The 25825-nt window shown below is 39.5% G+C and overlaps 3 protein-coding genes across 4 annotated transcripts; 2 read left to right on the forward strand and 1 right to left on the reverse strand.

Moving 5' to 3' along the window:
• The first annotated feature begins 1049 nt into the window (after positions 1-1049).
• si:ch211-243a20.4 (uncharacterized) lies at positions 1050-6734 on the forward strand. Of its 2 annotated transcripts, none has more exons than XM_022190655.2 (6): positions 1050-1844; positions 2253-2519; positions 4752-4873; positions 5940-6077; positions 6194-6304; positions 6416-6734. In XM_022190655.2, exons 1-6 carry the CDS (start codon positions 1751-1753, stop codon positions 6476-6478), a joined length of 795 nt encoding a protein of 264 aa, XP_022046347.1. In that variant the 5' UTR covers positions 1050-1750; the 3' UTR covers positions 6479-6734. The 2 variants fall into 2 exon arrangements, with proteins under 2 accessions (XP_022046347.1, XP_051801810.1); XM_051945850.1 differs by having other exon boundaries at positions 1053-1844; positions 2253-2291.
• An 8337-nt stretch (positions 6735-15071) lies between these two features.
• f8a (coagulation factor VIII associated) lies at positions 15072-21070 on the forward strand. Its single transcript, XM_022214322.2, has 12 exons — positions 15072-15211; positions 15627-15673; positions 16968-17040; positions 17777-17936; positions 18098-18166; positions 18288-18408; positions 18517-18609; positions 18902-18966; positions 19421-19502; positions 19614-19660; positions 20063-20118; positions 20241-21070. Exons 1-12 carry the CDS (start codon positions 15153-15155, stop codon positions 20320-20322), a joined length of 954 nt encoding a protein of 317 aa, XP_022070014.1. The 5' UTR covers positions 15072-15152; the 3' UTR covers positions 20323-21070.
• On the reverse strand, positions 20732-25583 carry emp1 (epithelial membrane protein 1). The gene is made up of 5 exons (XM_022214324.2): positions 25442-25583; positions 24566-24656; positions 24078-24177; positions 23591-23731; positions 20732-22292 (listed from the first exon to the last, which is right to left on the reverse strand). Exons 2-5 carry the CDS (start codon positions 24638-24640, stop codon positions 22132-22134), a joined length of 477 nt encoding a protein of 158 aa, XP_022070016.1. The 5' UTR covers positions 24641-24656; positions 25442-25583; the 3' UTR covers positions 20732-22131.
• Positions 25584-25825: the final 242 nt, after the last annotated feature.

Here is a 25825-nt window from a genome sequence, read left to right on the forward strand (position 1 = left end):
ATAAATTAACACAGCACCTATACTGTAGTAGATTAAAGTGAAAAAAAGTGCAAAACTACCTTCAACTACTTCAGATAGTTTGGAGCATAGATGGAAAGTAACTGCTTCACTCCAATAAATGTTGAACTACTCCTACTTCAGATACAAGAAGCTATGCACTCCATGCCACAGGGTAATACTGTACTTTTTCTTTTACTTGGCTATACTTTTAATTGATTTTTGTAAAGCCTCAAAATAAACATGTACATTCTTATTATGAAATGTAACTAACAAAAAAATAATAATGGTCTTTTTATCAGACATCCTAACAGGATGTAAAGTAGTTAAATTAACTCCACTTTGACCACGCACAATTTTAAATGGATATTAGATTAATCTGTCAATAATTACACTCCAATATATTCTGTTCTGAACTGGAAAAGTCTTTATATTGAGCATTGTATTGTTGATTCCTGTAGATAATATTCATAGACACCTTAATCTGAGATTATAACTAGCTCTAAAATAAGAAAGGGTTATAAAGTAGTGGAGATATGAGTAAAATGTTTTCCATATGAAATACATCAGTCTATCGTAGCATAGAATGTAAATACTTAAGTTAAGTTTCTCCAAAGCCATGTACATTTCTTTAGTAAAAAAAAATGACTAAGGATGTCTAATATTACTGAATATTACATGTCTAATCCACTATATTTTAAAGACAATCACCTGCTTTCTCTCCGGTCCATTTAAAGCTAAAAAGAGACACTGTGACTTAATCTTGTTATAAAGTTTGGCAATTATTAACCAAAGTGTTCTTCTGTGTCGTGTTTCTTTGAGCCCGAGTGCTAATCTTTCTGTGTTTTTGTAGTAAGTAAAAGATTTGTATACTTTACTCCCCGGGAAGGACGGGAGTAAGAGACGGGATATAAAATGGAATGATTTTTTTTTCTTTATTGAGTGGTATCCAGATGTTATTCCAGCTCTTTCAGTCTGTTTTCATGCTGTGGCTGAGGTGAGGTCAGAGTTGGCCACCAATTCTGCCAGAGAGAAAATAAAAAGTGAAAAAGTCAGGTGGAGAAAGAAAAAAGGAGGCGTAGAGACAGAAAGAAAAACAGACGCACACACGTGGCTGAATCACAAAAACTGCTGCATTTTAACATCTGAACGTCTCCCCTGGCAGCCTCGGAGAACGATTCAGCAGAGTTTACAGCGGTGAAGAAGTCACACCACCATTGACAGCTGGTACACATTAACAGCAGGCAATTTGTCACCTTCAGCTGAATTCGAGCCACAAACACACACATTTTCACTCTCCCTGCATGAGCCTTCCTTTTCTTATGCCATTTAAAAACCACATGATGAGACGTGCACTCGTGGTTCTCGTTGTTTTTTTCTCCAACACTGTCTCTCTGTGGAGGAAAGCCAACATTGCACTTTGCTTCACATCCAAGAAGCTGACGTAACACCACACTGCAACCACAAATATTCAAAGAAAATGAGGGACCGTTCTGTTTTGGATGTGTCTTTGAGTTGTTTTATTGTTTTTAATGTGAACTGTCACGTAACCAAACTGAGCTCTTTTCCTTTATCACTTGGCCCCCAGTGAGTCAGTGTCCAGAAACATTTTGAGGAAGTTGGTTTTGCCAGAAACAGGAAATCCTTCAGTTACAGTTTATTCATCAAGAGAAAATGAGAAGTGCTGAAGAGACAGACGGCACAATCTCATCAGAAGATCATATACACATCCAACTAACTCATAAATCGCAACATGGATTCTCAGCAGATTCGGCACCTTTTCTTCATGTTTACTTGGATACTTGTATTTTTTCTCCCTTCTGTGTGTTCAGGAATGGATGCACCAAGTAAGGCAACCAAATTATCCTCTGACTGACATGTATTTCAGTGAGATGATGCTCATTAAGGCTGATAAAACTGGATCACGAACGTAAATATTTGATGGTTTGCAGCCACATTTAACCCAGTATGTGTTTCTGCACCATCATATTTAACTGAATTTGCTTTTGCTTGATTTTATGATGAATTGCTTAGACTATAAATGTCAGAAAATAGTAAAAATGGGTGTGTGAACTGCTCAAATGTCTTGTTTTGACTTTATACTGATATAAATCAGTAAAGATGTGAGAAACTTGAACCAACACATTTGGTATTTTTTCCTAATGATGATTTAAACAATTTATGAACTCATCAAAAATGGATCAGATTTATTTCATTTCAGCTCTAATATTAATGTCCATTGTGTCTTCTTACAGAAATGCGCTTGGAGAACACCATCTTTGTGGCCTTTGCAGGTGAAGATCTCAGTATTAACTGTGCGTTAGAGAAACCAGCAAACCAATCTAAAGACATCTTGAGGTGCTCCATTCCTCAGGGAGAGATATACCGCTGTGATGTTAATTCTACGTATGTCAAACCACAAACAGAAAACCTGCAACTGGAGCTGAAAAATTTGACCTATTCAGGAGAATACAACTGCCAGTATAAAACAGCGAAGGTGTCCTTTTTTGTTCGAGTGAGGGGTGAGTACCAAAAAAAGGACACAAGAATGAAAGATGAAACTGAAAAGGATTTCAGGGCTGTTATTCAGCAGAAAAGTATTGTGGCGAGAAAAGATCTGCACTGTGACAGACAGAGAGAAGACAAAATAAAGGAAAAAACCTTAAGTGAGGGGGTCAGGTGGCTCTGTGATGCTGTAGCGGCATTTTGCTGGCATAGTTTGGGTCAACATGTCCTCTTAGAGGGAAGTGTCCCTTCAAATCAATAAAGCGTTTATGTGAAACAGTTCTATCCAGAAGGGAGTGATGACACCCAGCGATGGATCATGACAGATCACTGAAGAGTTTGATGAAAATTATGTGAAGCTCTAATGCTATGAACTTTGCAGCCACCAAATCTCAACCAAACTGAGCGTCTATGGGAGATTTTGGACCGACATAGATAGTGCTCTTCACAATCATCATCAAAACATCAAATGAGGAAATATCTTTTTAAATTTCCTTCCGGTAGAGTTCAGAGAACGGGACAATCAGTTCCAATCAACACTGAAGCTGCTCTGGTAACTTGTGGTGGCCCAACACCTTATTATGACATTTTCTGTTGGATTTTTCTTTTAAGTTGTCAACCATCAGTTTATGAAACAGATTCATTGCAGCAGTTCAGTGCTTTTGTTGCTTCAGATTCGTAGAATGAAAGTGATAACAAGGTGTGGGTGGTGGGCAATGTTTGGACAGAAAGCAGCATTTATTTACTAGATTTTACATGCAGAAAAACTGCGTTAGCAAGTTTTAAAAGTAAGTTCAGGCTCGGCTCACTTTCTCAATCAACAGGTGACCAGAACTAGTGTTTGTGGGTGCTAATTGGATGGTTAGTTTCACAATGTTATATAAATTATGTCAGTGTGATGACCACCTGACAGGCACTTCGGTTGAAGCAGATTAGGGATTGCTGTCTGCAGAGAGGAGGACTATTAGTGTAAATTATGGGATCCATTTTTGTGTGACTCTTTGCCTTTTACAATATACAAACTAAGTTTTTTATGACGTATAATCTCTTGTTTTTGCTACACTTGCTCCTTAATTGTCTTTTAACGCTATATACTGACTGACAACCCTTTCTTTTTTACATGCTAGTATTTAATGTTATGCACTAAAACATCAAGTCTAGTTCCTCATATGCGAAAACCTGCTTGACAATAAAACTGATCCTGCCAAAAATCTAAGTATTGCTCAAAATAAAGTCACATAAACCATGTCTTGTAAGTTGATTATTTAAACACTTCATACTGCCAAGGAAGTTTTCTACAGTTTGTGAACACTAGTTAGCTCACAAAGGAGATTCTGTGTGATTTCCTGTTCTTTGAACAATACATATTCTCTATTTCAAAAGCAAAAACAATCATTTTGAGCTGCAAAAGATATTTTTTTCTTATCTTTAAAGAAATGTTTTTAGCCCTCAGATTTCTCTTGGGTCCAGATCCCCAGATTAAGAACTACTGCACTTTTCTCTGAGTACATTCTCAATCATCCAGGTCATCAACTGGACTTCTCTTGTAGGTTCTTGAAGACATTTTACCTCTCTTCCAAGAGTCTTGTTCAGTTCTAACTGACTGATGGTGATTTACAGAATTTATAGTCACTCCAGGTCACATGACTAATGACCCATTAACAACCAGGACTCACAGCCTCAAGATGTAAATTGTGAAACCAGGTGGTCCACCAACAACAGCAATCATGGTGATGGGTTTTGCGAGTTTACACAACAAAGGATGTGAATCTACCATGTCAGGAGTGACTCAAGATGTTAACGATGGTGAAATTTTCTGAGGAGAGACTTTATCATTGCGTTATAGGTGCTTGATAAATTCCGAAGTCCAGTTGATTTCTACTGAAGCTCCTGTTATTACTACACATATCAAAAGTTGCAAAAAATTTCATCGACCTCGAATATTTTCCCAGCAGATGAGACTTGACAGATCAGGAGTTTATCAGTCAGCCTACAATTTGTACAATTTTTTACTTAGCAAACACTTTTATCCAAAGCAACGTACATCTGAGAGTAGATACAACACAAGCAAGGATCTAGTCAGGAGAAAACAACCTGGATAAGTACCATAAAACAAGCTCAAGTGTGGTGCCTATATGCATTGCAGACATGATACTATTGTGTTTTTTTGGTTGTTTTTTTTTTGCAGTTTCTCATCTGCTGTTCTGATGCATTCAGGCTGACTTTGACTGAATTTGTGTGTTTTCCAGCTGAAGGCTACAAGGAACCCAAAATGTTCAGTTACACCGAACTCATCACTGTGGCCACTTTCACGAGTGTGATGTTGATCTTCAGTGTGATCGGCTCAGTGTATGTCTTCAGAGGATATTGGGTAAGTGTGCCCTGGCGGTAACCTGGCAGGAGTTAACAAATAGAGTGTTTCAAGTGTTGCTTTAGCGCTTACATTGTGGTGTTGTCGGTGACGTAATGTTGACAGGCAATGCTGCAGATGACTGAAGTCTCTTTTCAATGTTCAATTAAGAGTCCAATAGATTAGTGCATGAATTGGCAGTTATTTGATATATATGATTAATCATCTTTTTTCTGCTTCCAAGTTCTTAAGATTTGCTGGTTTCTTGTCCTATGTGATATTAAATGGAATGTTTTGAACTTTTGGACGACTGGTTTGGACAAAACAAAGAATTTGACACTGTCACGGTAGGATTTAGGAAAAAAAGTGATGACTTAAAACATATAGTAGGTTCTGAAATGGATTAAAAACATTAATTCACAGAAAATTTAAAGATGAAGCCTAGATAATTTCGGTTTAAGTTCAGTTTCCATTGTTGGCAGTGTTCTCCACTTGAGACACACTTGCTGTAAAGCCAACAAATCCGACTATTTTGAACTCTTCAAGCTTCTTTTTTTAGTGTCTTGCTACCACAAAGATTTTCTAACCTGCATTCTGTAATGAAAAAAAAAGTTTTTTCTACCAGCTCTTTCAGGACTTTTGTCCTCACAACAGCACAGAGACATCTCTCACTGAGTTCCTCAATCATACTAATGTAAACACTGATTCAAGTCAAGTTTCAGTTCTGGTCCTTTAAGATCTTAGTGCTGCCTTTGAAATGGTTGAAACAAAATGGGAAACAGAAACTTCCTCTACAAGGCAGTACACACTCAGTGTTACATCATCCTGTCAGTGACTTTGCTGTTTTCATAGCTAGACTTGGGCCAACACTGTTCTCCATCCAGATTATTACATACAAAGGAATAAATTCCAGCATTTAGTAATAAACTCTGTCCAGTCACAAGACACAAATCTAGAGACGGAACTGTTACGAAGTAAAACTGCACCACAAGAAAATCCACATGCGTTTTAGTTCGGTTTGTGTGTTATTCAGCTTGTTACGAAGTTGTTGTGGATTTTTTTGTGTCAATTTCACTCTCATATTTAGAAAGAGAAGATGACTGAAAGTGGCGACAGGCAGAAAACTAGCAGAAAACCAAAGGACAACAGAGAAGAGAAGAAAAAAGAAGATATGGATGAAACTCATGCAGATGTAATGGCAACTCAGTCTACCTCCTTCTATGCTGTAAGCCATTTTCTACTCATCTGAATTTAGAGACAAATTTCACCCAGATTAAATTCTACCATGCCATTTTGCATCCCTGATCTTCCCTGCATTCATATTTTCATTTTAATATTTAGAGTCTTGAGACTCGACCCAGGTCCATCTACGATGTTCTGGACCACTCAGCTGCCAGCAGAGAAACAGACCGGAGGAAACCTAAACCAAAGAAAAAGAACCCCCCAAAAACGGTCTGTAAACTTTGGCTGTCTTGTCACATGTGATGTTAATAGTGAAAAAAATTATGGAGCATTGAGATAAAACATGTAACTGATGAGATGTCTTCCACTCTGCCCCCACAGGTGGAGCAAACTACAGAGCAGCAGGATGAAGGCGTGTTCGAGTGTGTTTACGAAAACTTTTGAATCATAAATACACTTGTTTCAGCAGAATGTTTATATCACCAGCTGTAATATGTATCATTGCTTTGCTATTTTGATGTCATACGCAACAGTAACAGAATAACTTAGATTCCTTACCTCAGTATAAGTAGCAAAACCACAATGTGAAAATATTCAATAAGGGTACTAATAAAGGTTTTGCATTTAAAATATATAAATAATAAATGTACAAGAGTATCAACAAATGTGCCCAAAGTATTAAAATAACTAACCAAACAGACTACTGGATTGTTCTGACTGATTTCCAAACATTTTTGCAACATTTTAATGTTGTAGCTGATTGAAGGGGATTGTTTTACACTTTGCTGAGGGGTTTTATTAATTGTTCAACAAAGTGCAATGTTTTGTATACTCATATCATGTTTGTAAAAACTGAATCTTCAAAGTAACTGCTAACTATGTCTGTTAGTTAAATGTAGCAGAGTAAAATATATAATAACACAAAACAACTGTAACTACATAGCCTAGGTTAAGTTCTCATATTTCAACAATGTAGTGGACGAAATCCGTAGTTCGTGGGTCCGTGTATATTTTGGTAATTGGATTTTCCGTTGTAAAGCAGGTATTGAAAAACCAAAAACGAGTGGTTATTTGATTTTCGTTTTCAAAGGCAAAAATTAAAATTGAAATACAAGGCGTTTTTCCTTTTCACGATCATAAAGGGATATACGAATTTTAAAAAATGCTTTGATTTTCATTTTTTATTTACAAAAACAAAAAATAAAATAAGTAAGAGACAGAAATGAAATAAGACCCGTTTTTCATTTTCTGAGACCGGAAGTGGTCATCAGCAAGGGTGGAGCCGTGATTGGTCTGACTCTGTCCCGCCCACATTTATCGGCTTCTGCTGTTTATGGACGCTGCTACCAGCTACTGTTGTCATATTGGGCAGGTCTTAGGGGTCATAAAAGTAATCATCCAGGTTTAAAACTGTTATGTAGTTGTCAAGAAGGGGAGCGAGCTGAGCTGAACAGTTTTGGGTGGATAAGTAGACGAAAAGCTCGAGACTTTGGTATTGCACAGATGGATGTTAGTCCTGCTGTTCCGATCTCTGTAGTCCCCCCATGGATATTGAAAAGGCCTGATGTAGATCTTGAGCTACAGGGAAAGAAATGTAGTAGTAGTAGTGTAACAGGATATATAGACAAGAGGTTTTCCTCCTGGCTATCAATATATACAGATGCGTCAAGGTTAGAAGATGGGAGGGTTGGGATTGCTTTTGTTATTCCAAGTCTTGACATTAGAGTTTTTAAAAGGGTAAATGATAATATAGCAGTGTTTACGGGAGAGTTAGTGGCAATTTTGTTTGCGTTACACTGGGTAGAAGAAAGTGCGGCAATGCAAGTAGTTATAGCATCTGATTCCAGTAGTGCATTAATGAGTATACAAAATATGAGGTCTGAGTCGAGGCAAGATATAGTATATGATATATTACAAGTGGTTTATCGAATAAACGTGTCTGGAAAAAAATTAGTTTTTCTTTGGGTACCAGCACACATAGGAGTTGAAGGGAATGAGCTGGCAGATGCCTATGCAAAGAGAGGGACAAGAAAAGAGATGGTGGATTCTCAAATTAAGTACAGCAAGGCTGAAATTAAGAGCATAGTTAAAAAGAAGTTAGAGAGTGAATGGCAGAGAGATTGGGATGAGGAGGTAAAGGGACGGTTTTATTATTCATTTCAAAAGAAGATTAGGGGGCCAGGGGTTGGGGGTCTGTTGGCAAGGAAGGAAGAAGATGTAGTAGCGAGATTGAGATTTGGACATACACGATTGAATAGTACTCTGAAACTGATTGGAAAGCATCCTACGGGGCAGTGTGAAAATTGTGAGGAGAATGAGACAGTTGAGCATGTTTTGATGAGATGCAGGAAGTATGAACAGCAAAGAAGAGTTTTAAGTAGACGTCTGGAGAATAGAGGGTTAATCTTTTCTTTGGGGACTGTTTTGCAGAGAGACTCTACGTTCGATGTATATAAAGAGCTGCTGACGTTTCTTCGTGTCACTGGGTTAATTAGGAGAGTTTAAGAAGATGTTGAATGCTGGGGCCTTCCTGGCCCACACTCCTTACCGGAAGGTGGCGGTAAATGCAACCTAAAGTTTTTTGCCAACCGCCATAAAACAAAAAGAAGAAGAAGAAGGAGAAGAAGAAGGACGCTGCTACCGCTGCTGCTAACGCTGCTGCTAACAACTTTAGCTTCCAAAAGTGGAGATACACTCTACACACGTCTCAATTCTAATCACAGATGTATTAAAAATGACTCCCGAGACACACACATGTTTTGCACACACTGTTGCTCAGTGAAATCTGGCTGGTACAACCGTGTCCGACCAGTAGCGCAAACGCGGAAATGCGCGGCAGCAGCCAACCATGCGAGTTTCGTGTTGCGGTGACAGACTGGCTTGGCTCCGTGCCAAATCAAATTTTCAAAATCATCTGGCGGGCCAGATATTATTCCTGACGGGCCAGGTTTGGCCCACGGGCCGCCAGTTACCGACCACTAAACAGTGACATTAACCGTGGCATCTCGCCTAAACAGCGGTAAAAGTACTGGCATTAACCGTGGCATGTTCCCTAAACAGTGGCATTAACCGTGGCATCTCTGCTGGCATCTCCAGAGGCCACTGGAAATGCCGCTGGGGCAGTGGCATCTCGCCCAAACAGTGGCATTAACTGTGGCACCGCTGCGGTGCCACAAAAACTGTCACTGCACAGTGGCATTAACCGTGGCACCGCAGCGATGCCACAAAAAGTGTCACTGTGGCAGTGGCATCTCGCCCAAACAGTGGCATTAACCGTGGCATCCGGCGCGGTGCCACAAAAAGTGTCACTGCACAGTGGCATTAACCGTGGCACCGCAGCGGTGCCACAAAAAGTGTCACTGCTCACTGCCAGTGCCACAAATCGGACCTGCTGTCTCTCACGAAAGTTGCATATGAAGTGCATTAAAAGCGGTACCGATAAGAAAATAAACATTTAGCCTACTTACCGAACTTTCAGTGTCTGCTGGTAGAATCCGCTGAAGGTAGCAAAATGGTTAAAACAAGCCAACAGGCAGGAAAAGTGTCTGTGGAAAAGGTTCTGTTTCTTCACCGATAAACCACCAGTGACCATATCAGAATTAATCCAATCCAGGAGAGCAGAGTCTCGGCTACATCCTCCAGACTGTCAGTCATTCCAGACAAACTGTCAATCAGGTTACCACGCCCCCTTGCATGCAAAAGTTAATAAATAAAAAAAATCTATATTGATTTATTTTAAGATCGGCCACTTGATCTTTCATTCTGACCATGAAAACTAACAAAAAAAACAACAACATTTATTTACAGTCTATGCACCGTACTCTGTTTGGCTCCACCCTTGCTGATGACCACTTCCGGTCTCAGAAAACGAAAAAACTGACCTTTTTTCGTTTATGACTCACGTCACTAATGACGTCACAGCTTTAGCTAGAGGCAAAAGAGGAAGCCCGCGGCCGGACAGAAAGGCGAAAGACTGAGGGACTAGGCTCTATTAACTTTTCTAAAATGTCGTCCTGCTGTGTTTTTGGATGCCAGAATAGGAGGAATGACATTGGCGAACGCAAATTAAAGTTTTATAGGATTCCACCGAACACTCGTGCTCAGAGGGAACGAAGACAGTTGTGGTTAAATGCACTGAGGCGAAAAGACTGGACAGAGACGATCAGCTGCAGTCAATTCCAGCCATTTTCAGTACAAAAAATCGCTAATATTCTATTTGTAAATAAAAAATATTCAATTCAATTCAAGTAAATTCAGCTTTATTCCAGACACTGGGTCCAAATACACACACCATAAGAACAAGGACACAACAAGACAGAAAAAAATACAATCAAAAACAATAACCCGTTAAATATGACGAGAAATACAGGGCATATTGGATGCGCATCGCGAGGTGCATTTCCTTGAAAACGACCGATTCGTGGATTATATACCGACTTCAAGACATGTTTTGGACAAAATAGTTTACTGGCTTGTGTCGTCTGGATGACCAAGGTTAGATTATGGCCGTTTTTTGTGGAATATTTTCATCTGTGTGTAATAATGAACCCGGAAATGTGAGTCGCGCTGTGTACGTTAAAGCCGTGTACAGAGAAAGGATGTTGTTTGTCGGACAAATGTGTTTATATTACCCGCTGTGGTAATCACATCTGAAAGTGGTTTGTATCGGCGGATTCATGAGAATCTAAGCTTTCCATCGGCGTATACTGTTTATATAATCGCGTTTACAGCCTTCGAACATTCTTTAAATTCCTATGCAAATTAGGAAGTGTACCGCCGGCGGTACACTTAAGTTTAACGGGTTAAAAATGCTCGAGTTTGCAGTGCAAACTCTCAGCGCAAACTAAATACTCCCAGTCCTGCTTGACTTCTCGCTCCGCTTTTGCCTCCAGCATAAGCCCCGCCCACAAAAAACGTCACAATGTTTGTAAACAAATAAAGGGTCTATTTTATTTTTTGTTATCGTAAATTAAAAATGAAAATCAAAGCATTTTTTAAAATTCGTATATCCCTTTTTGATCGTGAAAAGGAAAAACGCCTTGTATTTCAATTTTAATTTTTGCCTTTGAAAACGAAAATCAAATAACCACTCGTTTTTGTTTTTTCCTGCTTTAGAACGGAAAATCCAATTACCAAAATATACACGGACCGTTTTTCCTTTTCATGATCAAAAGGGATATACTAAATTTTCCTCTGTTTCACATTAAATACTTCCGGGACAAGGTACGTTTTATCCGTTTGATTCCCGGCTATAAAAGACACAAGCAGAAACAAAAAATCAAGCCGTTTTTTCATTTTTTCGTTTTGAGCAAAAACAAAAAAAGCAGGAAACGGTTCGTTTTTTCGTTTTTTCGTTTTGAACAAAAAACAAAAAAACAGGAAACGGTTCGTTGTTTCGTTTTTTCGTTTTCACCCCCAAAATGAAAATATGACTCCATATTTCGTTTCATTGGTGGGCGGGGCTTCGGAGCCTGCCAGTGCACAATAAAGCTCCTGCCCATCACAATAAAGCTCTTGCGCTGGCATTCATAGACAGACTGACTTTCATTGTATTGCCTGCCCCCACTGCACTTCCCCTAACTCTAAATCAAAGCAAGTCGTGTACACAGTAATGACAGTCATAACCAGTGGTGTAGTCTAGTTTTTTCTAGTGTGTATACTCCAACCTCATAAACCAAAGCCAGGTCAGGTCAACGCTGCTCGGGGTATTGTGCAGCGAGAAATACGGCCGCCGTCTTGGTCCGGTCAGCCGCTCCACTCAGCGCTGTTTGACAGCGCATTTAATCCATCTTAACTCTGAAAATTAAAATGATTTCCACGCGTTTTTTATTTTATTTTTTTTTGCTGCAAACGTCATACATGTAGCTATGATCAGTGATGTAGTCTACGTGATACGCAGGTATACACCCCACCACTAGAAAATTTTCCAAATTTCTGTTTACCCACTTAAAAATGCGCAAAGATACGTATACCCAGGGGTGTAAACACGCAGGTATACGCCTTATACCCACTAGAAAAGGTCCCGAATTTCCATATAACCACTTAAAAATGCGCAAACACATGTATTACTATGTTTTTTTGACATAACGTTCACTTTTCTCTGTGTCAGGAAGCGGTGAAGCTGTATGGGACAGGGGAAGGTGTCTGGCTGAGAACAGGGCTCACTAAAGGCCGACCGCGGTCCGGATCCGGACCCAGACGCCGTCTATACGGGTGTAAATTTGACAGGTCGCTTCTATTTTACCGGTGCAGGGTGCAGCTTTCCAGTGTTTATCATTGGTCTATCGGCTCAGAAACGCACAGACCAATTATGTACGAGTTCAGGCATCCCACGTGACGCTACTCAGCCAATGACGTCGCTGAATCGCATCGCGGCTCTGCCTTCAAAAAGCAGCTGAGAGATGAGGGACAGAGAGGACAGTAGTGATGGAAGTTCAGCTCTTTTCAGAGAGCTTTTGGCACTGCTTCCAAAGAAAAGCCGGTTCTTTCGGCTCCCAAATGGCTCCTAATTTATTATTCTTTGTAGCCTCATGTTTTTGCCTAACCTGGCAAATATGAATCATTTGTGTTTTGACAAACTCTTTTTCATTCAGTGTTTTTATGAGAAGCCTTATAATTGACTCATTTTGTACATTTGCTCTGTTACAAAAACAGGTATTCTTGCTTTTGTTTATTATTTCAACCAAACTTTTTTGCACAAAAAATAAATGAACAAAACTCTGCACATGAACCCACAGAACCAGAACAGAAACAGAACCAGACTCAGTATTCAAACAGTATAAATGTCCTCAGAGCAGGCTGACATTCAGAAAAATCAGATGGCTGAGCTTGGATGGGCTGATACATTTCTTCTTTCAGTGAATATCTGCTGTGTTTCTGAGAAGATTCTCTCAGATGGAAGAAGTTGTCTCTCCTCCATCACCTTCACCAGGTGGGGCAGACTGAGGCCTTGTCCTGCCTCCAGCTCAGTGGGTCGTCTGCTGGTTGGATGAGGGCTTCCTCTAGATATGATCCTCCATTACCACATCAGCTGTAGGATTTCTCCTGAATCATCTCCTGTAGCTCTTCCATCAAAGAGGCTCCACACAGCAGAAGTTTGAGGTTCCTCCTCCACTTGGTCCTCTAATGGTGGAGGTGTCAGACTGCTGCTCATATTCTCTGAAGTTTCTCATCAACAGCTCTGTTGCCACTGAAGGCAAGCTTCTTTAATCTAGGATCCAGTAACATGTTTTCTGCTAGGACAGTGTTAAACTCCATACTCCATTAAATACGTTAGGAGTCGGCTCTTCAGATTTACTACAAAGCATCGGCTCTGAGAGTCGTATCTTTTGTGCCTTATACATCTCTAGAGGACAGACTGTGGTCACATGCTGACCATGTTTGGCTCAGCAAACAGCTGTAAGGCAGCTTTCTCAACTATGAACATAATCAAAATATGTTTTGAGAACGGCTCAAACAAGCAGCAGCTCAGTTCTCCCATTAAGCAGCAGAGATATTAGGGGAGTGATATGAGACAGACAAAAATGTAAAAGTGTTCAAATGTTTACATTTATGAGATTTATGTATTGTTAAAGATGTATAGAAGTTGATTCAGGTTGTTCAGTCATGCTTTTTTAAGTTCTGCACTTTATTCTAAGATATACAGTTACATATAAGTTATTTATTAATAAATGTCAAAATGTTTTTGAACCGTACTGAATTTATTTGACGGTCAGTTTTTGATTACAGGCAGACTCTAATAAAACTACCAGGTTACATCAGCATATATCACAGTAACTCAAGTTAGACATTATGATGTTCTGGACCTTTGCTGACGGGACCGCTCTGGATTTTAGCTGAATACCCCTGGCTTAGAAGAAGAGGGACATGAGTCTAGAACTTCTAATGACCCAACATCAGTCAGTGGAGAAAAAATAAGAATAAGAAAGCAAAGCTAAATGAAACTATTTCAGTGTTTTAATAAGCCTGTTGCTTGTCCTGTGAATACTGCCACTTTAGGGAACACTACAGCTGGAGCTAAGGTTAACATTTCGGAAAGGGAGCCTGATGAAGAGGAAACATCAGGTCTACCTGATGGCAGGAGGAGGAGCTGCTGACGCTATAATGTCTATAAGTATCTAATTGGTAGTTTGAAATAAAGGAGCTGCTGCTGCTGCTGTGTGTGTGTGTGTGTGTGTGTGTGTGTGTGTGTGTGTGTGTGTGCGCGCGCGCGTGGACATGTGAGTGCACGCGCACATATATGAGAACCTGACCTGGCTTTGGTTTATGAGGTTGGAGTATAACCAGTAGAAAAAACTAGACTACACCACTGGTTATGACTGTCATTACTGTGTACACGACTTGCTTTGATTTAGAGTTAGGGGAAGTGCAGTGGGGGCAGGCAATACAATGAAAGTCAGTCTGTCTATGAATGCCAGCGCAAGAGCTTTATTGTGATGGGCAGGGGCTTTATTGTGCACTGGCAGGCTCCGAAGCCCCGCCCACCAATGAAACGAAATATGGAGTCATATTTTCATTTTGGGGGTGAAAACGAAAAAACGAAAAAACCAACCGTTTCCTGTTTTTTTGTTTTTTGTTCAAAACGAAAAAACGAAAAAACGAACCTTTTCCTGCTTTTTTTGTTTTTTGCTCAAAACGAAAAAATGAAAAAACGGCTTGATTTTTTGTTTCTGCTTGTGTCTTTTATAGCCAGGAATCAAACGGATAAAACGTACCTTGTCCCTTCAGAAGCATCTTTTTTCATTTCCTTTTCAGTAATATAACTTTAGTGCAATTTAAAGATAAGCAAGGCTATTATCACCCCGAAAAGGACCTGAAATTAAAACTGACCATATCTGGTGATCAGAAGTGGAAGTATGCAGTCGGTCGGGTGCATCCTATTTACCTTAAATAACGATTACTTGTTTAGCATTAAATTTGTCCGTACTGCCACCCTTGTCTCCATTATAGATGCAATTTCTTTATTTTTGCAACGTGTGCTTTGACTATTTCCTTCTATACATGCGCCACCGCTTTGCGTAAAATAGCCAATGAAATTGTGAGACACGGACTCTTCGAGCCAATGGCAGCACTCCTGTAAGCTGGACTTCCTGGTTTGGTTTGTGTTTCTCCGTTGATCATGGCTGCTGAAGGCGATTTCCTGGCGAGATACCGAGCTGTGTCAAATAAACTGAAAAAGTAAGGTTTTGAATTACACGAGTTCAAAAAGAAAGATGAAATAATGTCAGTACGTAACGTTGTTTGACTCGAATGTCGCAGATACGTTACGCAGGTAGCGCTGTTAGGCTAAGCTAGCTTTACCTATTAGCTTGTTAGTGTCATTACTGTCATTGTCATATGTGTCTTACCTTTGTTTACATGTCCACTACTGGCTAATGAAGATATCATATTGGTAGTTTTTGACTGTCTTATGCAGATCCTTAAAAAATTATCACCAAGTCGTCAACTAACCGTAACTAGCTGTTAGCTAACTAAAACCAGGGAAGCACACATTCAGTGTTGTGCTTAGCATCTTCACAATTGATTGAATTTATGCTAACTAGCGAAATACTGCCCTTTAGAAGACTGAAAGGTTGGTGTTTCGTTTTTGCAGACGTTTTCTTCGAAAGCCCAATGTAGCGGAGGCGAGTGAGCAGTTTGGTGAGTGTCTGCCTTCATCTGTTGGCCTTATACTGTCAGAAATGAAAGCTTCCCTGAAATTGTTGAAAGTCAGAAACAGTAATAAGGAATGACCCCACACTGTAAAAATGCAGCTGTCATGTTAAGGATTTGTCACTTTTTATTTTACAGTAGTTGTCAGTATTTTTAAATGTACACGATGTCAATGCAATTTATATATATGTGTATATAAAAATACTGTGAATTTACATGTGAAATAACGTTGCATTTCATTGTTATACACATGTAAATGTCCTTAACCTGTAGATAAAGTGGGTCAAAAATGACCCAGTGAGGTCTTTCTTTAGCAATATCTTTGTAATAAAAAGTTATTTCATTTTCCAGCTGTTCCTCGAAAAACATGTTTTTGATATCATACCATTAAACTTTTTACGTTACCTTTAATACTTTTTAAAAAAAATTGTAATGTTTGTATTACTCCCCTGAGCTCTTAATCACTGGTAATATCATACAAGAGGTGATGAAGTGCAAATGGACAGAGAGCATCAACAGTTAGAGGAAAAGAGTGGAAACATGTCTACAAAATGGACATCGACATTCTTCTATTGCTGCTCTGTGTAATATCCTTCGTTTTCAATTATCAAAATGTTCAAAATCTGTTGCAAAGGGAAAAATTGACATATTTCAAACATGAAATCATTCTTGCATGGACAAAAATATAATACAAACAACAATACAAATTATTATTCTTAACCAAAATGACTAAAATGGCATAAAAACATATTGATTCTTATATGAGTCATTTTTGACCCACTTATGGAAGGATTAATCAAACAGTCCAAACTATATGCATGATCCCATGTAAAATTAAATGGAGAAAATGAAATTTGTGTGTGTATATATTTTAATAAGATGGTTATCCAAAAACATGCTGAGGTTACTTGGTAACTCTAAATTGTCCGTAGGTGTGAATGTGAGTGTGATTGTTTGTCTTTGTAGCCCTGTGACAGACTGTTACCTGTCCAGGGTGTCCCCTGCCTTCACCCTAAGTCAGCTGGGATAGACTCCTGCCCCCCACGACCCTAATGAGGATTAGTGGGTGTATAGAGAATGGATGGATTTTTGGGGGGTTTATTTAACTATATTTCTTTCTTATTTCTTTCTTCCTCCCTGCCTCTTGTTTTTGATTTTTTTAGTTTGTTTTGTATAATATAATTCCAGCCTTTTTCATGAATTTAATGGAGAATCAGTGTCATCAGACTGTTTCTTCACGTTTACTTCACATTTATCTCTCTATGTTCACTTGTGCTTTCAGGTCAGTTGGCCAAGGAGCTGAAGCAGCAGGACTGTCTTCAGTATGCAGCCTTCTGTAACCTGGCTATGGCTCGGTGAGTGGATGTTTGGTGTTATTGGACTACCTTATGTCCATATGTTTTTACTGTATATACCTTTGATTTGTGTTTTTTGTCAGCTTTTAATTTAGATCACTTGGTTCCAAATTAGGTAGTTTTTTTACACTGCAGTATACAATAGAGCACCATATTTTAAAGTCTGCCTCCAACTTGGTAGCAACAGTTAGAGATTATGGGTTGGTAGTTTGTATGTAAGTCAATGAAGTAATGGTTTTCTTAGTTTGGTGCAGAGGAACCTGAACCCAAAATCAATGCCTGACTTCAGTGATGCTCTTGTGGTTGACTTGGGGCAAATTGGAAATAAACTGGAGGGTTTTTGTTTTACATGCACTGCATGAAATATCTCAGATACCACTGATCAGATTTTGACACAGAAAGTGCAGCACTGTAGTTGGATCAATAATGCTCAACATGATTGTTTATATTAAGCTAGTATTTCATTTAAATTAAATTAAATGATATGCTCTTTGTAATAAAGTACTTTCTCTGTTTTTATTTAAAAAAAATACTAATTCGTCTGTACAGAAAGCTCCTTTGCCATGTTAAAATGTAATAACCAGTCATTTAGATGATTTCATAAAGTCCAGCCAGCATTGACTCATCTCTGATGGTCAGAGGTGGCTCTAATTGGCCCAGAGGGAGACTGTAGCATTCATGGTGATGACAGTGGTGCATCTGTTGTTGTTACACGTCTCCAATGTCTTGCCTGCAGGTGTGAGCAGACTCTCTTTAATGCTCCTGGAGAGGCCCTGGCATTAACCGATGCTGCCCGCCTCTTTCTCTCATCGGAGAAGGAGAACAGAGCGCTGCAGGCCCCTGGCTTCGATGAACACCTTCAGGCTGCACTAAACTGCTACAGTTTTGCCATCAAGGTACATAATAGTAGATCGGTTTAAATTTTTTATTTATTTTTAGGACATGACATTTGTGCTCTGAAAATATCTGAGAGATGAACATGGGATTTCTGAACAACCTTAGTAAATTATGGACTACATTCCTATAATGTGAATGCTGATGTACCAATGAATTACAGGTCTACATTGAGATGAACCAGCCTGTGATGGCAGCCAGCCTGTGTTTGGAACTTGGCAATGCACTAAAGGTAAAACTTGGGATCAGAACTTCAAGGTGTCCCCTGAGTTAAATTATGCAGGTTTTTTTTTATTTTAGCGTATGTAATTCAAATGACCTGCAACATTCATCTCTGCTGCCTGCTTCAATAGGAGATGAACAGACCAGGAGAGGCTATTGTTCATTACCAGAGGGCTGCAGAGTTACAGACACAGACACCAATCGAAGCTCTGCTGTCGATGGGAGAAATGGCCACGTGTAAAATTCTCACCCGTGAGTTCAGTCTGCCCTTTCCCCTCTGATTTTGTAGTTTCATATGCATGTATGGTTTTTGCTTGGTTTTCCATTATTTGAGTTTGTTTAATTCTTGTGTATTTGCAGGTGACTATGATGGTGCTTTATCAGTGTTCACAGAGATGCAGCTGGTGTGCCAGGAGAGAGGACTGCAGCTCCCAGGCACCACCACCCCTGTTGGTGAGGCTTTTATCCGCAGATTTATCTCACGAAAACTTGCTAATTGTAAAGGAATTTTATTATTGGTTGCTGCATCTCATATCTCACAAACAAAAGCACCAGCGTATGAGGATTTTTCAAACCGGAGAAGAAGTGGAATATTTAAACAGATTTAAAAACAAGGTCCCAGGATGATTGAATGACTTTCTGCTTTAATACTGTTGGATTTTATATGATTACTCTTGATTAGAACCCAAAATGGAAAATTAACTGTCTTAATTCTTCTTGTGTATCCCAACTTTCTTGTAAAAAGGTGCATTTCTGGACATTGTGGCAAAATGTGAGATATCCAGAGTACTGCTGCTAATGCTGCTTGAGGTAAGAATGTCAATTTTATGTGTAAAGACAGTATACTGTAAGAAAAGCGTCTCTGTCAGTTCAGTGAAGTGGAAAATAACAATTGTTACACCAGTTCTGTATTAATTCACCTCATTTATGTAAAAGATCTACTTCAGCAGGGTTTTATAGGAGGCGGGGACGACACACTGTGTACTGCGTGCAAATATTTTTACTACAGATACACTGCAACATGAAAACATTTGGCAGTACTTCAGTGTCAAACAGCCATCATCTGGTCGAGCAGTGAACCGTCTGAAAGCAGAACAGTGGAGTTTTGGGCATTAAAAGAAGAAAACGCCTCCACATCAGCAACACAACAATATTGATTATGTATCCCACAACTTTACAATACTTTCTGTATGTCTTGGAAAAAGTTTGGATTTTTGGTGCGGCAACACTTTAGTGGTCTTACCTTGGTGTTTTTTCTGAGCAGCCTCCACCTCAGAAGTTGTTACCAGAACATGCCCAGACTCTGGAGAGATATGCATGGGAGTCTTTTGACCCTCACAGCCAAGGTAGAAGGGCCCAGTATTAAACTATTTTAGTGCAAAAGATGTGGATTGTATATGTTCTCTTCAAAAAATGTATCATGCATCCTGTGAGTGAGTACTTCTCCTCTCCTGCAGTGACCTTCTTGCCTGAGAATGTTTTCCTGCTCCTGCAGTCAGTAGTGGTGAGTTTTATCATCCGCATACTTGGTTCAGTTCGCAGGATTTCCTGATCCTTCCTGCATTGTACAGGAAAAATGATGGTCTTCATGGCCTTCACATGGCAGAGATTAATGTTCTGGAGTTTGTCTTCCTTTGGCAGTGAAATGAATCTTTTCTAGTTGCAGCATTTGCCATGGTGTCACTGGTATTGTACTTTTCTGTGTAACTTTCCCCATGGGACAACTAATATTGGTTTACTTATGACTTAAATATCCCTGATGAGAAGAAGCTCACATCAAGAGTCATTGTGGATGAGCAGGCTCTATCCTTGTAAATGAAAATAAGACTGAGACCTTGACAAGGTCGTCTGAATCTGCAGTTATGTTTTTATTAGTGTAGTGTGTAACAGCAAATCTGTTTTGCAGATGGCGTGTCAGGAGAAAGACACAGAGTCCCTCAAGTCTCTCCAGACTGAGCTATGGTGAGCATCCACTAATGTTCATTTCCATCATATAATGGGGTCGACAAATGGTTTTACTGCTTCTTATTCTTAATTTTCCACATTGATTATGGATTTGCATGTTTTTTTTTTCCCCCTTCAAGGCCGTTTCTCACTGCTGAGCAGAACCATCTTCTCCACCTGGTGGTGCAGGAGCGCATCACACCGTCTGGGCAAGGCATTTAGTGCAGTCCAGTTTTTACTCACTTCCTCTGGGAACGATACTTTATATAATGGAACATTCCGGTTTCTGACTGGGTCTGTTGTAAGGCCTGAAGAAGGGTTGTTTTCAAACCTCCAATGTTGTAACTTGCACTCGCAGAAATGCACACAATACAGTACTTTATCGTCACCGAGCAGGTTTGGAAATCAGTGAAAATCTAATTCCATTTTCTTCCTGTTGTCCTTATTTACTGTGATTGGAAGATTTTTGTTGACAGGATGTTACTTAAAGACTAATTTTCTGTGTGCTCTTGTTTGAGTGAAGGCTACAAAATTAGGCCCCTTCATATGTGTATTTATGATGTAAAAGTGACCCGTTTTGGATCTTGTAGAATTGATTGTGTCTATAGCTGTTTAATAGATAAAACGTGAATGCTTTGTGTTATATTTGGTTTTATTAATAAACGATATGGCTTAAAATTCCAATGTAAATAACAAACAAATCCTTCTGTTGCATAGTTCTGTATCATGGTGAAATGAAACACCATTGTCCTCCATCCCTGGTTCACTTTTTGTTCACTTGTACAAATGCATGTACTTTTCTGATCATAGCAGCCAAATACAGACACAAAATCAGACAAGGTTAATAAAAGACAGTCAATACAAAATGCTACAAAAATATAATGGTTACAATGTACATAGATTTAAAAAAGGATACACTATACTTCAGTTGTAGAATAATGATACATAATAAAACTACTTGTACTGTAAATTAAGGCTTGTCTTTCCTGATTGTTCAAGTGCTACAACAGGATTGCTGTAGTTTTGCCAAAATGCTGTACCTTCTCAGATACAGTATTTTCTTTTCACTCCTCCACTCTGGAAAGCTGCAGTAGTAACTGTCAGCCTCATAACATGATTATAACAAACTTCAAAATATTTTTAACTACAATATCACACGAGGGCTTTTATTGAGGATATTTACATTTTACCATAACTTTAAAAGCGTAGACTCCATTGCTTTTCAATACCACTCCTCAGTCTGTATGCTTAATATGACACTACAGCCAGCAGCCAGTTAACTTCAGTAATAAGACTAGAAATGTGAAAAGAGCTTGTCTGACTGTATACAGGTTACAAAATCCATCTACTACCGCCTCCTTTTCTTATTTTTTTGCACCCAGTTTAGAAATATTCCTGCACAACTGCCTGCAAAACCACAACTTGTGATTTTTACACTTTTATTTTTGGTCTAATTTAAATAAACAAGCCATAAGGCACTACTTGGTGAGCTTTCAAGTGATATAAAAGCTAAACCAGCAGCTGGTTGTAGCTTCATGTTTTACAGACAGACAGAGTGGTGTCAGCGTTGTCATCGCTCGGCAAAAAAGCGTGCAAGACCATTCCCCAAAATGTCAAACTGTTCCCTTTAAAGCACTGATGGATCTATATGTAACTACTATTTAAAAGTTGATAGAAAAACCTGATTTGTTAGTTATTTTATGGGTAAACTGCTGTGAAGTTAGCACTGTTTGAGGTCGCACACTCCTTATCAAAACTCTATTTTTGTGCCCTGTGCCAGAAATCGAAATCTATGAAAAGGAAAAGTTTCCGCCTTTCATGTAATGTTAGCATGTGATCCATTTCAATTCATAATATTCAAAATATAAACAAATGGCTCGTGTTAGCATTTGAACGTTTCCCCATGTTCCTCGCTGTAGATGGTGTACAGCAAAGTTGTTTTCTCTTTTCTTCCACATTTGAAATAAATCCTACTCTTTAATTCCCCACAGTCAGAGGAACATGAGCCCTGCCCTCATTCCTTCTATGCTCTCACTCACTCTTCTTCCGCAGGACGAGGTAGGTGATCGCTAGGAGGAAGGTGAGGACAAAGGAGATCCATGCCAGGACGTAGGAGTGGCCGTACCCTCCCTCCGACTCGCTGGTGTGAAACTCGGCCGTGTAGATCGAGGCAGCTATCATTATACACAGGCCTGCGGGAGAGAAGGGGAGAGTGTTGTTACATACGCCAAGACAAGGCAATTAAAAAGTAATTATTTTTCCTATTATGAGATAAGGCTCATGAACAAGGATGTTGCAGCAGACGGCTCCACTGCAATCTCAGTGAAATGAGCAACATGACAGTTTCACCTTGCTCTTCTGTCAAAGACTTAAACTCAGGACAACACATGTCAAAAACCTATTACTTGGACTTTGTGTAACTTTCTTATCCACTTGTAGCACGATCAGTGATAATCCATAATTAACCCACAGCATAAGATCTCAAACGTTTGACAGCATTTTTTATAAAAACACAGTAATTGCTTTTCACTAATACACATAAAGCTCTTGTGGCCTCAGAGTAAAGGTGCTGACTTTGACCCACAACGTCCCTTCATTTCCCATTATCTCCCCACAACATACTATAAAGTCTCTGTAGTAAAACTGAATAATTAGTACTTTTAAAAGCAAAAATGACAAATATTTGCTAGTTACAGCCCAATGTGAGAATTTGATGTGTTCTGTGCATGATAGTAAAGTAGTAAAAAAACAAAAAAAAAACAAGACACCTAAAGATGCTGACTTGGGCTTTGAAAAATCCACTATTTTCTGTGATACTACACAGAAAATGCAACTGATGATGAAAATGACCTTTATTTGTAGCTCTACTCAGATTAGCAGAAGCAGCATGCTCCAAAAGGTTATCTGTGACATTATAAACTGGGTAAACTTTGAAAATGTTCCGTTTGGTAGAATTAAGTCTGATTTGCAGTCACCTAAAGTAAATACAGAGACACCAACAGTTACTGCAGCGACTTTCCGCCATGAGACTTTACACTGATTAGTGGGTCAAAAGCTAATGCAGGTTTTAGTAAAACCTTCCTACCCTGAATGAGTGAAATATCGTCTAACATATCTGATTCAGCATTTGTTTGAACACTTCCATGCAGACGCATACTAAGGCTGATTTGTATCATGTTACCTATGATTACAGTTAGAATAAAACACCTCAACTTACTCATTTGCTTCTTCAGCTTCTCTAAGAGAAAATGAATTCGTTTATTAGTTCACTAGTTTTAGAAGTTTTGTCTTTAGTAGCATCAGATCAGATTATTTACAGTTATGTACAAGTATAAATCTACCAAGGTTTCTTAGCCCTGTTGCCCTTGGTTGACCAGACATTCAACACAAACCTTCCACAGAAAAGTACAGATCTCAGCTACAAGACACAAACATAGAAATCAATATTTCTCATAGCTGCAAGTGTAACATCTGACTCCAGGATACTTACAGGCGATTAGCTGTAAAATGCCAGTGAAGGTGAACCTCTGGCCTTTGGGTAGGGTGAACAGCTGAGCCACAAACACAAACAGGGCCAGGGTGGCAAAAATACAGGCCAGCACCGAAGTAGCCTGCACCGTCTGGAGGTATTCTGCAGCAGGAAGACAACACACACACACACACACACACACACACACACACACACACACACACACACACACACACACACACACACACACACACACACACACACACACACAGTGAGTCATGGGTCAACTATAACACAATATTCACCTTTTAGCACAGTCTAGTTTCATATATACAGATTAGAACTGCTGTTTACTATTAATACCGTTAACATTCACGATTCTATTGCTGAAGATGTTGCAGACAGCTTCCTATTCATCCTGTGTTTTATACATCCCTGCTGTTATATCAACTCATGTCGACTTAGTTTTGACAAAAGTCTTGTTCTTCAAGAAATCCATGGAGTTTACCGTCTGGGTAGTTTATCAGGTTGGTGTAATGCCACTCTGACTTCGTCAACACCCACTTGCCCCACAAGTCGGTTGATATCGAGTCCGTGATCCACCAAGCCTTAGGACACAGGAGACTTAATAGCAGACTTAATAGCAACACAATTTATAAACTTGTCTGACATCATCTCTTAGCAAATTTATTCAGTGTCTTCTTACAACAGCTTTTTAAAATATTCTGACTCAGTGGAGGTTTGTAGATTTGCATCATTGTGGGTGGTAAGAAAAAAAAATCACATATTTTGACATTTAACTCCTGGGTATTTCCAGGTGGTTCAGACACATGCCTGGCTCAGATTCCATGCTGCTTGAGGTGCATTTGCTCTGAAACAGTGTGCAGGAGCCTTTGTTTGGCATCCATGAAGTCACATTAAAAACCTTTTGTTCTTCCCCTGAGCACAGGCGTTTGTGTTAAATGGAAAAGAAAAAACAAAATAATATCCGCTTACATTATCAATGGTGGCCACCAGAAGCAGGATGATGGTAGTAATGTGCAGAACGACGATTCCAGCCAGCATCAACATTGTGACCTTCTGAAAACTGATAACAAGGGAAAAGGCGGAAGGATGCACACCATTATTTATTCTCCAAGCACATACTTAAATAACACAGGCTCGTACACGAGGGAGTATCAATTCACAACCACGCACTCAGACAGAAGTCCCAAACAGATATGGTCTGCTACAGAAAGACCAAATACAGAAAGAGGAGTAGGGGGACGTTGCATGCAAGTCCAAACTGGCCCCAGACAATCAATTTTTTTAATAACGCACATCTGGTGTCAGAGACATCTCTGGTCCCTGCGCACAAACTCTATGGTTTTAACCCCTCTGAGCATTTTATTGCAAAACCTCTTTTCGGACTGAAACAACCCATTAAACCTCATCCGTTTGCTTATCGGTTCATCTTCCATTGCTTTCAACTGTTTCCGTCGGCAAGAAAGGCGCATTTGTTTAGACGGCATTTGGGCATTCCCAAATGGGTGCCGCTCCGTTACACACACAGGCCCCAACTATAAACAACTTTGAAAAGAGCGCGAGAATACGACGACGGAAAACAACAAAAAACACACATTTTCCTTAATTATCCACACAGAAACACCGCAGACTACTCAACACTACGTTATTCTTGATATCGTGCAGTTGCGCGTCCTTTTAAAAATTGTTGCGCTCAGTCAGTCATATAAATCTTCAAAGCGACTGGGTTCACTCATATGCTCTCTACAACCATAAAAACACATACACCATGCGGAGAGAACTTCACAGAATTTGGTTCATAGGGAAAAAAAACGTCGTGAAAATGTAAACAACGTGGAGAAACGTTACCTGAAAGCGCTTTAACGCACGGCGCGCGAGTTATTTGGGAATGTGAAACACTGTAGACCCACCCAGCTTTGAATTCGCAGCACACACATCACCCTGTTTTCCCTCTCCATTCCCTCTCTTTCCTCTCACCAAGCCCCACCCATAAAGTTTCAAATTTTTCTGTTTTTTTCACCCAGTGAAATGTCCAAACGGCTTGAGGTTCCCACCTCCTGCACCTCCAACTCATGCGTAAAAGACAAAATCAAAAAGATTCATTGTCACGTTTATTTCACAAGCTGCTTCACATGTCGTAATGTTTTCCCTCTTTGCTTATGCCCAGAATACTTTCCCTGCAGGCTGCTTTAAAACTGATTTCCTTTAGTGGGATAGCTCACCTAGGTGGAG

Source organism: Acanthochromis polyacanthus, chromosome 3 (genome assembly GCF_021347895.1).
Source record: "Acanthochromis polyacanthus isolate Apoly-LR-REF ecotype Palm Island chromosome 3, KAUST_Apoly_ChrSc, whole genome shotgun sequence".
Classification (NCBI taxonomy): domain Eukaryota; kingdom Metazoa; phylum Chordata; class Actinopteri; family Pomacentridae; genus Acanthochromis; species Acanthochromis polyacanthus.

What these genes read in the sequence shown, in the direction of transcription:
- si:ch211-243a20.4 (XM_022190655.2), top strand. Translation starts at nt 1,751, where the DNA reads ATGGATTCTCAGCAGATTCGGCACCTTTTCTTCATGTTTACTTGGATA. An exon ending in CTTTTTTGTTCGAGTGAGGG is followed by an intron (nt 2,520 to 4,751) that starts GTGAGTACCAAA and finishes TGTGTTTTCCAG; the next exon opens with CTGAAGGCTACAAGGAACCC. An exon ending in AGTCTACCTCCTTCTATGCT is followed by an intron (nt 6,078 to 6,193) that starts GTAAGCCATTTT and finishes TTTAATATTTAG; the next exon opens with AGTCTTGAGACTCGACCCAG.
- f8a (XM_022214322.2), top strand. Translation starts at nt 15,153, where the DNA reads ATGGCTGCTGAAGGCGATTTCCTGGCGAGATACCGAGCTGTGTCAAAT. An exon ending in GCTACAGTTTTGCCATCAAG is followed by an intron (nt 17,937 to 18,097) that starts GTACATAATAGT and finishes AATGAATTACAG; the next exon opens with GTCTACATTGAGATGAACCA. An exon ending in TGCTGCTAATGCTGCTTGAG is followed by an intron (nt 18,967 to 19,420) that starts GTAAGAATGTCA and finishes TTTTCTGAGCAG; the next exon opens with CCTCCACCTCAGAAGTTGTT.
- emp1 (XM_022214324.2), bottom strand. Translation starts at nt 24,640, where the DNA reads ATGTTGATGCTGGCTGGAATCGTCGTTCTGCACATTACTACCATCATC. An exon ending in TGGTGGCCACCATTGATAAT is followed by an intron (nt 24,178 to 24,565) that starts GTAAGCGGATAT and finishes CTGTGTCCTAAG; the next exon opens with GCTTGGTGGATCACGGACTC. An exon ending in CCTGATAAACTACCCAGACG is followed by an intron (nt 23,732 to 24,077) that starts GTAAACTCCATG and finishes TTCCTGCTGCAG; the next exon opens with AATACCTCCAGACGGTGCAG.